Consider the following 13013-nt stretch of genomic DNA (forward strand, 5'->3'; position numbering starts at 1 on the left):
TTTCACCAGGCATGTCAACGGCCATATTCCTCCCACGGACAACAGGTGTCTCCCCGGGTGCCTGACTTAAACAAACCACCTCACCATCAGAATCATCCTGGTCAATTTCCTCCCCAGCGCCAGCAACACCCATATCCTCCTCATCCTGGTGTACTTCAACACTGACATCTTCAATCTGACTATCAGGAACTGGACTGCGGGTGCTCCTTCCAGCACTTGCAGGGGGCGTGCAAATGGTGGAAGGCGCATGCTCTTCACGTCCAGTGTTGGGAAGGTCAGGCATCGCAACCGACACAATTGGACTCTCCTTGTGGATTTGGGATTTCGAAGAACGCACAGTTCTTTGCGGTGCTTTTGCCAGCTTGAGTCTTTTCAGTTTTCTAGCGAGAGGCTGAGTGCTTCCATCCTCATGTGAAGCTGAACCACTAGCCATGAACATAGGCCAGGGCCTCAGCCGTTCCTTGCCACTCCGTGTGGTAAATGGCATATTGGCAAGTTTACGCTTCTCCTCCGACAATTTTATTTTAGGTTTTGGAGTCCTTTTTTTACTGATATTTGGTGTTTTGGATTTGACATGCTCTGTACTATGACATTGGGCATCGGCCTTGGCAGACGACGTTGCTGGCATTTCATCGTCTCGGCCATGACTAGTGGCAGCAGCTTCAGCACGAGGTGGAAGTGGATCTTGATCTTTCCCTAATTTTGGAACCTCAACATTTTTGTTCTCCATATTTTAATAGGCACAACTAAAAGGCACCTCAGGTAAACAATGGAGATGGATGGATACTAGTATACAATTATGGATGGACTGCCGAGTGCCGACACAGAGGTAGCTACAGCCGTGGACTAACGTACTGTGTCTGCTGCTAATATAGACTGGATGATTGATAATGAGATGAAATCAATATATATATGTATGTATATATAATATCACTAGTACTGCAGCCGGACAGGTAGATAATATATTTATTAGGTAATGATGACTGATGACGGACCTGCTGGACACTGTCAGCTCAGCAGCACCGCAGACTGCTTCAGTAAGCTACTATACTATAGTAGTATGTACAAAGAAGAAAGAAAAAAAAAAAAACACGGGTAGGTGGTATACAATTATGGATGGACTGCTGAGTGCCGACACAGAGGTAGCTACAGCCGTGGACTAACGTACTGTGTCTGCTGCTAATATAGACTGGATGATTGATAATGAGATGAAATCAATATATATATGTATGTATATATAATATCACTAGTACTGCAGCCGGACAGGTAGATAATATATTTATTAGGTAATGATGACTGATGACGGACCTGCTGGACACTGTCAGCTCAGCAGCACCGCAGACTGCTACAGTAAGCTACTATACTATAGTAGTATGTACAAAGAAGAAAGAAAAAAAAAAAACCACGGGTAGGTGGTATACAATTATGGATGGACTGCCGAGTGCCGACACAGAGGTAGCTACAGCCGTGGACTAACGTACTGTGTCTGCTGCTAATATAGACTGGATGATTGATAATGAGATGAAATCAATATATATATATGTATGTATATATAATATCACTAGTACTGCAGCCGGACAGGTAGATAATATATTTATTAGGTAATGATGACTGATGACGGACCTGCTGGACACTGTCAGCTCAGCAGCACCGCAGACTGCTACAGTAAGCTACTATACTATAGTAGTATGTACAAAGAAGAAAGAAAAAAAAAACCACGGGTAGGTGGTATACAATTATGGATGGACTGCCGAGTGCCGACACAGAGGTAGCTACAGCCGTGGACTAACGTACTGTGTCTGCTGCTAATATAGACTGGATGATTGATAATGAGATGAAATCAATATATATATATGTATGTATATATAATATCACTAGTACTGCAGCCGGGCAGGTAGATAATATATTTATTAGGTAATGATGACTGATGACGGACCTGCTGGACACTGTCAGCTCAGCAGCACCGCAGACTGCTACAGTAAGCTACTATACTCTATAGTAGTATGTACAAAGAAGAAAGAAAAAAAAAAACCACGGGTAGGTGGTATACAATTATGGATGGACTGCCGAGTGCCGACACAGAGGTAGCTACAGCCGTGGACTAACGTACTGTGTCTGCTGCTAATATAGAGTCTAGACTGGATGATAAATTATTGATAATGAGATGAAATCAATATAATATCACTAGTACTGCAGCCGGACAGGTACTATATATATTTATTATGTAATGACTGATGACGGACCTGCTGGACACTGTCAGGTCAGCACAGCACCGCAGACTGCTACAGTAAGCTACTATAGTAGTATGTATAAAGAAGAATGAAAAAAAAAAACCACGGGTAGGTGGTATACAATATTATATATATATATATATATATTATATACAATTATATATATATATATATATATTAAACTGGTGGTGATTGATTATTAAACTGGTGGTCACTTCAGGACAGGTCACGTTGCAACTTGCAACTAGTACTCCGAGGCCTAAGCAGACAATCACAAAATATATTATTATACTGGTGGTCAGTGTGGTCACAACAATGGCAGTGTGGCACTGACTCTGGCAGCAAAAGTGTGCACTGTACGTTATATGTACTCCTGAGTCCTGCTCTCAGACTCTAACTGCTCCCCACTGTCAGTGTCTCCCCCACAAGTCAGATAATACACTTACAGTCACACTATCTAATCTATAAATATCACTTCAGCAAGTAGTATAGTAGTATACAGTAGTACTCCTCCTAATAATGCTCCCCGAAAATACTGTGTCTCTCTCTTCTCTAAACGGAGAGGACGCCAGCCACGTCCTCTCCCTATGACTCTCAATGCACGTGTGAAAATGGCGGCGACGCGCGGCTCCTTATATAGAATCCGAGTCTCGCGATAGAATCCGAGCCTCGCGAGAATCCGACAGCGTGATGATGACGTTCGGGCGCGCTCGAGTTAGCCGAGCAAGGCGGGAAGATCCGAGCCTGCTCGGACCCGTGTAAAAAACCTGAAGTTCGGGCGGGTTCGGATTCAGAGGAACCGAACCCGCTCATCTCTAACTGCCACTAGTATTATTTTGCATCGGATCCACTCCCAGATCTTCACTTAACGAATCAACCTCTTTGAAATTTGTTTTTTTTTTTGTTTTGGTATTTGTGTCTTTTTTTTTTGGGAGATAACCTCATGTCATGATTGATCCGCACAATGATCAGAAATACAACAATGAGGTGACAGTACAGTACTTTATCGAGATAAGCCAGCATTTGAGAACTTGAAACTGTTGATTGCTGGTATGCCAAATACTAACTGTCTTGATTGTGAACCAAGAGAAAGTGTGATTGTTCTCACGCTCAGGTTGCCTAATAGACAGGTGGGAAGGGCCGTACTAAGTTTTGTTGACAGCACTATCCCAGTGAAAGTAGCCGAGAGAGAGACTTGGGTCCACGATTCCCATTGCAGGAAAGTCGGTAGTCCGGAAGGAACTCGTAAATGGAGTGAGATCGCAAAAGTATCACCAGAGACTCTGTTCCGTGAAGACTGAGAGGCGTCACTGTTGAACACTACCTGAGCGTACTAAAGGATTGCAAAAAGACCAGTCATTGTAATTGATTTGTTATGAACAAGAGTTGTTTTGTTCTATTTCTCTTTTATCTCTTTCCCGCTGACAAACATTTTTTTTCAGGACATTCTATTTTTGCGTGGGTTTTTTATGAGGAGTCGAGTGTGGGACTGGAACTGGTTCTGGAGGAAGGATTGATTTCCTTATAGGATCCCAGAATTAGCCGATCAGTTTGTTAAAGCCAGAGAAAAATCAAAGGTCTAGTTGTTATGGAGTTAGGAGGTAATCAGGAACAATCAGACAATGGCTATTCACACATTGCAGATAAAGAGCTCATTAATATATGTGGAAGAAAGGTTTATGAGTGGCTCTCCCCGAACTCCGAAGGTTTATGTTATTTAGGAAGGACACTACTTATAACCCTTGTTCAATGATTAAACAGACCTAGCATACAATCCAGAAATGGAAACAATGTTCAGAAAAGTATAGGAATATGTAGATCATGAAAATTTTATATGTCACTGTCACGATTTGTTTGTGTCTTCTTCATCTACCCAGCAGAACCGCAATCGAATCCAAACATCCGTGTACAAAGACGTAGGTACATGTATGTGTGAAATGTTCGTCGCAAATCAGATATTATAGGCCAAAGCACTGTCCCAGCATACTCTATAGGTTGAATGTTGTCCCACGCCCAACCAGTGGTCCCGTGACCGCCGAGTGCATATAGAGGATGTCTCGTCCTCCTCCCTGTCTTCCCCAAATATAGTCAAGTGTCTGATTTGCGAAATGAATACATACTTGTGTCTAGGTCACCGATTATTGTCTGAAATATTTTTTTTCTTATGTTAATAATTGATGGCAGTTATTGTTTACTGCCAAAGGGTGGACTGTCGAAGTCAAAAATATTACATAGAAAGAACATACAGACTCCACACATATAAGTCGCTATACTTGCAAATATGCGCAGAGAGCACAGCAATATATGGTAACACACGCATTTACACGGACATGCCACAGAGATGGATTCGACACTTATTTCATACAGCACATAATTATAATAATATCAAGTGCCAGACATCATAATGATTTAAAATTATATAATGGAGTAATGTCATGTATGTGTATTATTTGAATGAAGCAAGATAGACCTGTATTTGGTATTAAAGCAAGCAGATTAATGTATAGATTCATTTGATACTTGTTATTAAGTTGTAGGACATTGCAACAAATAGTTATGATTAAATGTATGAAAGCTAAAGTCACTGTTATTAGGACAATAGACATTCCAAACAGGTGGTGGACAGGAAACTCAGGCCAGCCCCTTTGGATGTCTTCAAGGCTGAACCTGTTTAGCATACGAACAGAACAGTGACTCATCATGAATGAGAAAGTTCCCTCCCTTACACTAGATAACACATTACAGAGACACACAGTTGCTAGTTGCTGTTTTGTCCCAGACGATGATGGAGTTGCTGCCAGACCAGTTCCTGTATTTATTTACAGAGAGAGAGAGCGTGATATGGAGGGAAGACTTTTATATGAGAAAGATATGGTAATTGTATCGCTGGCCTGTAACTGTATGTATTAACTGCTTACTGTATAAATTGTAACCATGTAACTATATGTATACCGTACATTGTGATATATTGAATACATATCCTTTTAATAACAAATATATACATCAATGAGCTTTGGAACTCAGATAATGTGTGGGTGTATTGTTTTCTCTAATGGGATGCAGTGTTTTGCGATGTATAGCGCACATTCATGGCACATGGTAATAAGATGTGCAGGCGTCTACAATATATATTAGAGCGGGCATTTTAAATATTTGTTAGAAAGCAATTTGGTATTTACAGAGCAGTGCTGGGATTCTGACATCGGTATTCCGAACGACAGGATCCTGATCGCATCCCGCTGTGACTGTGCATTGACAACAGGACTGCTGCAGGGCTGGAAGTAAGAGAACCTACATTACACAATAGAAAAGTCCATAGGAGATCGCGTATTCCTGGTGCTCATATGCAGAAATGCATTGGAAGCATATGCACCTGGATTACTACAAGTCCTCATCATCAGTGTGTACTTGCACTTGCCCTAAAGTTAAGTACAGAAGTTACGCCTCCTAAAGGTGTACATAAGGGCCTATTTTATATTTGTACGCAATGGCTGATGTTCACACAACGGAGCAATTATCGGCAGACTGCGCGAAGATGCTGCTGTGATCCCATTCACAATGAGGATTTCATGGTAAAGTGGTTGACAGGAAGTGACCATTTGGAGGTGTTTATGGGAAATGGTTGGGAAAATGCAGAGTGTAACGGCCACTATCTGCTGTCAGCTTCGAGCTCATATGTGCAAAAACATGGCACCTGCATCGCTATTGCTGCATCAAGTCTGCGTAGCAATAGACTTCCCATAACAGTCGATGTTCTCTGTTATTGCCTGTAGGCTGCAAATGTATACGCAATTACGAATGAGTTTGTGATGGCTCCAGTGGGCATCTCTTTTCATTTCTGGTTGGCAGCATCACTTGCTAACATTAGCAGCTCTGTAGCCTTGAAATCACAATTGCATTTCAGTACAAAGATGAATTAGGCCCAAAGGCTTATGTTCTGGTCTGTATGCCTTGATAATGATTTAACTTTGCCTACATTATAATCTTGCTCCCCATTACACTTGTCTGTTAGTACGTGTAGAAACTTTGGAGACTCATGCATTCATTTTCCGAGTATGCGCATAGCTGATGCATGCAAAATACGCTACATGAACTGGCATATGTTCTGCTCTGCATAAACCCAATTAATTTTACACAGCATGTTTTATGTAAATTGTGAATGCTCTTGTGCACAATACTGTAATGGTACATATTGCACAAATTGATACAAATACACAGAACACAGATATCTTAAAGAAAAACACGTGTCTTGGTATCAAGCTGGAATAAACAGTCTGGCACTTGTACAGCGCTTATGTTCGGGTTTGCAGTTGGGAGGCTGGGATGCACAAGACATATTTCCTGCATATCTGTAAGTGGCTGTGTACAATGCAGAGAATACTGAGCAGTATGGTAGAATAGATTGGACAGGTTTCTGTTCAGATTATGAGGAAGCTATGGTGTGACGCTTGTACTCCATATAGTGATCAGACTGAACAGTGAGCAGAGGAAGAGAACATATAAACACCATGTAGAAAATGAGCATGGTGAATCTAATATCCACATGAATATGGAAAATTATAGAATAACTGAATCCTTAATCAGTTTAAGCATACCTTCCAACTTTTCATTTTACTAAAGAGGGACACCCGCGCTCCAGGAAAAAGGCCTAAGAAAGGGGGTGTGGCTTTGCGGAGGACCCGCGATTGCAAGCCACGCCCCCATTTTCGTCACTGAGGGGGCATGCCCAGCGCTCTGTGAGCCGCTGGCATGCCCCCTCTCCCTCTGACTCAAGTGAATAGACGCTGTGCGCATGCGCACAGCGTCTATTCACCTCTGCTCTGCTAACTGCCCCCCCCCCACCCCCACCGCGACACTGCGGCCCGCGGGTGGGACAACGGGACAATCCCCAAAAAACGGGACTGTCCCGCAAAAATCGGGACAGTTGGGAGGTATGCTTTAAGATATCACTTTCATGGGTTTAGTCTTGTTTTATTCATCTGGACATTTTACTGAATAACTGTATAAAGGGAATACATACTATTTACCGGCGGGCGGGATTCCGGCTGTCAAGATCCCGACAGTGGCATCCAGAATGCCGGCAACGGGGTCAGCGCTGAGTCCCCTTGTGGGTTCGGTGGCTCGCTGCACTCGCCACAGGTTCTATTCTCACTCTATGGGTGTCGTGGACCCTGTGCGCCAGAATCCCGACAGCCGGCAAATTGATTGCATCCCATATAGAGCAGTGTTTCCCAACCTCAGTTCTTAGGGTACACCAACAGTCTAGGTTTAAAGGATATGCATGCTTGAGCACAGATGGTTAAATCAAAATAACTGAGGTACTAATTAAGTTAGTGCCATAACAAGACTTTACAGTGACCTATGCAGCTCCCCACCCCATTACTCAATAATTAATTATTGTCTGTTTGCAATTTTTTTTTTACCCATTAGGATTGTATTCTGGACCTATTAAAGGAACTGCAGAGATTTCAAATCACTGTCTCTCTCCTGCGGGTAAGAGCAGCACCTACTACAATTTAGAAGTCTGCACAGAGCATTAGAGAGTAAGGGGTGGTTAGAGTATAGAAGTGAGTGGCTTATGGCTTCTAAGGGGTTGTTATCTGTCCTTGTAAAAGGACTAACGTGCAACCCCTCCTCTTCCAGAGCACAAGGATTGGAGTGACTGTTAATAAACTGAGGAAGCAATGCAAGGATCGAGAGATTGGTGAGATTGCCAAAGTCATAATCAGGGACTGGAAGAGATTATTGGGTGAGTATACTTGGAAGTAATAAAAAAACTAAAAAAAACTACAACAGATAAATAAATAAATAAATAGTTAATTGATAGAAATCTATAAGTGGAAGAAATAGTCATAAATCAGAACCAATAGGCAGGGAAACAACAGAGGGTACCTGCAAGGGGATGTTAGCAATAACTGAGATTATAATCTTAACACCTCTGGAATTCTTTACCTCTCCCTATCATACTCTCCACCGCTATACAAAACTTTAAACAGGCTCTCAAGACCCACTTCTTCATCAAACCTAGCCATCTCTTATCCTATCCCCCTGTTACATGTTCACTTAGTTCTAACCCATCTCTCATCCTAACCCTCTGCTACATGGCTCACTTCTACCCCATCTCTCATCCTAACCCTCTGCTACATGCTCACTTCTACCCCATCTCCCATCCTAACCCTCTGCTAAATGCTCACTTCTACCCCATCTCTCATCCTAACCCTCTGCTACATGCTCACTTCTACCCCATCTCTCATCCTAAACCTCTGCTACATGCTCACTTCTACCCCATCTTTCATCCTAACCCTCTGCTACATGCTCACTTCTACCCCATCTCTCATCCTAACCCTCTGCTAAATGCTCACTTCTACCCCATCTCTCATCCTAACCCTCTGCTACATGCTCACTTCTACCCCATCTCTCATCCTAACCCTCTGCTACATGCTCACTTCTACCCCATCTCTCATCCTAACCCTCTGCTACATGGCTCACTTCTACCCCATCTCTCATCCTAACCCTCTGCTACATGCTCACTTCTACGCCATCTCTCATCCTAACTCTCTGCTACATGCTCATTTCTACCCCATCTCTCATCCTAACCCTCTGCTACATGCTCACTTCTACCCCATCTCTCCTTCTAGCCCTCTGCTACATGCTTACTTCTTCCTCATCTCTCATCCTAACCCTCTGGGAAATGTTTGCTTCTACCCCATCTCTCATCTTAACCCTCTGCTAAATGCTCACTTCTACCCTATCTCTCATTCTAACCCTCTGCTACATGCTCACCCCTACCTCATCTCTCATCCTAACACTCTGCTACATGCTCACTTCTACCCCATCTCTCCTTCTAGCCCTCTGCTACATGCTTACTTCTTTCTCATCTCTCATCCTAACCCTCTGGTAAATGTTTGCTTCTACCCCATCTCTTATCTTAACCCTCTGCTAAATGCTCACTTCTACCCTATCTCTAATTCTAACCCTCTGCTACATGCTCACTCCTACCTCATCTCTCATCCTAACACTCTGCTACATGCTCACTTCTACCCCATTTCTCATTCTAACCCTCTGCTACATGCTCACTTCTACCCCATTTCTCATTCTAACCCTCTGCTACATGCTCACTTCTACCCCATCTCTCATCCTAACCCTCTGCTACATACTCACTTCTACCCCATCTCTCATCCTAACTCTTTGCTACATGCTCATTTCTACCCCATCTCTCATCCTAACCCTCTGCTAAATGCTCACTTCTACCCCATCTCTTCTTCTAGCCCTCTGCTACATGCTTACTTCTTCCTCATCTCTCGTCCTAACCCTCTGGGAAATGCTTGCTTCTACCCCATCTCTCATCTTAACCCTCTGCTAAATGCTCACTTCTACCCTATCTCTCATTCTAACCCTCTGCTACATGCTCACTCCTACCTCATCTCTCATCTTAACACTCTGCTACATGCTCATTTCTACCCCATTTCTCATTCTAACCCTCTGCTACATGCTCACTTCTACCCCATCTCTCATCCTGACCATCTGCTAAATGCTGACTTCTACCCCATCTCTCATCTTGACCCTCTACTACATGGCTCACTTCTACCCCAACTCTCATCCTAACCCTCTGCTACATGATGACTTTTACTCTATCGCTCATCCTAACCCTCTGCTACATGGCTCACTTCTACTCCATCTCTCATCCTAACCCTCTGCTACATGCTCACTTCTGCCCCATCTCTCATCCTAACCCTCTGCTACATGGTCACTTCTGCCCCATCTCTCATCCTAACCCTCTGCTACATGGCTCACTTCTACCCCATCTCTCATCCTAACCCTCTGCTACATGCTCACTTCTACCCCATCTCTCATCCTAACCCTCTGCTACATGGCTCACTTCTACCCCATCTCTCATCCTAACTCTCTGCTTCATGCTCATTTCTACCACATCTCTCATCCTAACCCTCTGCTAAATGCTCACTTCTACCCCATCTTTTATTCTAGCCCTCTGCTACATGCTTACTTCTTCCTCATCTCTTGTCCTAACCCTCTCGGAAATGCTTGCTTCTACCCCATCTCTCATCTAAACCCTCTGCTAAATGCTCACTTCTACCCTATCTCTCATTCTAACCCTCTGCTACATGCTCACTCCTACCTCATCTCTCATCCTAACACTCTGCTACATGCTCACTTCTACCCCATTTCTCATTCTAACTAGAGATGAGCGGGTTCGGTTTCTCTGAATCCGAACCCGCCCGAACTTCATGTTTTTTTTCACGGGTCCGAGCGACTCGGATCTTCCCGCCTTGCTCGGTTAACCCGAGCGCGCCCGAACGTCATCATGACGCTGTCGGATTCTCGCGAGGCTCGGATTCTATCGCGAGACTCGGATTCTATATAAGGAGCCGCGCGTCGCCGCCATTTTCACACGTGCATTGAGATTGATAGGGAGAGGACGTGGCTGGCGTCCTCTCCATTTAGATTAGGGTTGAGAGAGAGAGAGAGAGATTGACCTGAGGCTGTGATACTGTAGAAGAGAGTGCAGAGTTTAGTGACTGACGACCACAGTGACCACCAGACAGTGCAGTTGTTTGTTTTATTTAATATATCCGTTCTCTGCCTGAAAAAAACGATACACACAGTGACTCAGTCACATACCATATCTGTGTGCACTGCTCAGCCCAGTGTGCTGCATCAATGTATATATATATCTGACTGTGCTCAGCTCACACAGCTTATAATTGTGGGGGAGACTGGGGAGCACTGCAGTGCCAGTTATAGGTTATAGCAGGAGCCAGGAGTACATAATATTATATTAAAATTAAACAGTGCACACTTTTGCTGCAGGAGTGCCACTGCCAGTGTGACTAGTGACCAGTGACCTGACCACCAGTATATATAATATTAGTAGTACAGGTTGAGTATCCCATATCCAAATATTCCAAAATACGGAATATTCCGAAATACGGACTTTTTTGAGTGAGAGTGAGATAGTGAAACCTTTGTTTTCTGATGGCTCAATGTACACAAACTTTGTTTAATACACAAAGTTATTAAAAAATATTGTATTGAATGACCCTCAGGCTGTGTGTATAAGGTGTATATGAAACATAAGTGAATTGTGTGAATGTAGACACACTTTGTTTAATGCACAAAGTTATAAAAAATATTGGCTAAAATTACATTCAGGCTGTGTGTATAAGGTGTATATGTAACATAAATGCATTCTGTGCTTAGATTTAGGTCCCATCACCATGATATCTCATTATGTTAGGCAATTATTCCAAAATACGGAAAAATCCCATATCCAAAATACCTCTGGTCCCAAGCATTTTGGATAAGGGAGACTCAACCTGTATACTATCTCTTTATCAACCAGTCTATATTAGCAGCAGACACAGTACAGTAGTTCACGGCTGTGGCTACCTCTGTGTCGGCACTCGGCAGCCCGTCCATAATTGTATATACCACCTAACCGTGGTTTTTTTTTCTTTCTTTATACATACATACTAGTTACGAGTATACTATCTCTTTATCAACCAGTCTATATATTAGCAGCAGACACAGTACAGTGCGGTAGTTCACGGCTGTGGCTACCTCTGTGTCGGCACTCGGCAGCCCGTCCATAATTGTATATACCACCTAACCGTGGTTTTTTTTTCTTTCTTTATACATACATACTAGTTACGAGTATACTATCTCTTTATCAACCAGTCTATATATTAGCAGCAGACACAGTACAGTGCGGTAGTTCACGGCTGTGGCTACCTCTGTGTCGGCACTCGGCAGCCCGTCCATAATTGTATATACCACCTAACCGTGGTTTTTTTTTCTTTCTTTATACATACATACTAGTTACGAGTATACTATCTCTTTATCAACCAGTCTATATTAGCAGCAGACACAGTACAGTGCGGTAGTTCACGGCTGTGGCTACCTCTGTGTCGGCACTCGGCAGCCCGTCCATAATTGTATATACCACCTAACCGTGTTTTTTTTTTCTTTCTTTATACATACATACTAGTTACGAGTATACTATCTCTTTATCAACCAGTCTATATATTAGCAGCAGACACAGTACAGTGCGGTAGTTCACGGCTGTGGCTACCTCTGTGTCGGCACTCGGCAGCCCGTCCATAATTGTATATACCACCTAACCGTGGTTTTTTTTTCTTTCTTTATACATACATACTAGTTACGAGTATACTATCTCTTTATCAACCAGTCTATATATTAGCAGCAGACACAGTACAGTGCGGTAGTTCACGGCTGTGGCTACCTCTGTGTCGGCACTCGGCAGCCCGTCCATAATTGTATATACCACCTAACCGTGGTTTTTTTTTCTTTCTTTATACATACATACTAGTTACGAGTATACTATCTCTTTATCAACCAGTCTATATTAGCAGCAGACACAGTACAGTGCGGTAGTTCACGGCTGTGGCTACCTCTGTGTCGGCACTCGGCAGCCCGTCCATAATTGTATATACCACCTAACCGTGGTTTTTTTTTCTTTCTTTATACATACATACTAGTTACGAGTATACTATCTCTTTATCAACCAGTCTATATATTAGCAGCAGACACAGTACAGTGCGGTAGTTCACGGCTGTGGCTACCTCTGTGTCGGCACTCGGCAGCCCGTCCATAATTGTATATACCACCTAACCGTGTTTTTTTTTTCTTTCTTTATACATACATACTAGTTACGAGTATACTATCTCTTTATCAACCAGTCTATATTAGCAGCAGACACAGTACAGTGCGGTAGTTCACGGCTGTGGCTACCTCTGTGTCGGC

General features: G+C 43.0%; 1 protein-coding gene across 2 annotated transcripts in view; it reads left to right on the top strand.

The window, feature by feature from the left end:
- The window catches only part of LOC135038305 (transcription elongation factor A protein 3-like), a 150418-nt gene that overhangs the window by 19220 nt on the left and 118185 nt on the right, over nt 1-13013 (top strand). For both annotated transcript variants that reach the window (XM_063954639.1, XM_063954640.1), the window contains exons 2-3: nt 7662-7724; nt 7875-7980. In XM_063954639.1, coding sequence (XP_063810709.1) covers nt 7662-7724; nt 7875-7980 — 169 coding nt within the window. The remainder of the gene's footprint in view (nt 1-7661; nt 7725-7874; nt 7981-13013) is intronic.

The sequence above is a fragment of the Pseudophryne corroboree genome, chromosome 2 (assembly GCF_028390025.1).
Source record: "Pseudophryne corroboree isolate aPseCor3 chromosome 2, aPseCor3.hap2, whole genome shotgun sequence".
Classification (NCBI taxonomy): domain Eukaryota; kingdom Metazoa; phylum Chordata; class Amphibia; order Anura; family Myobatrachidae; genus Pseudophryne; species Pseudophryne corroboree.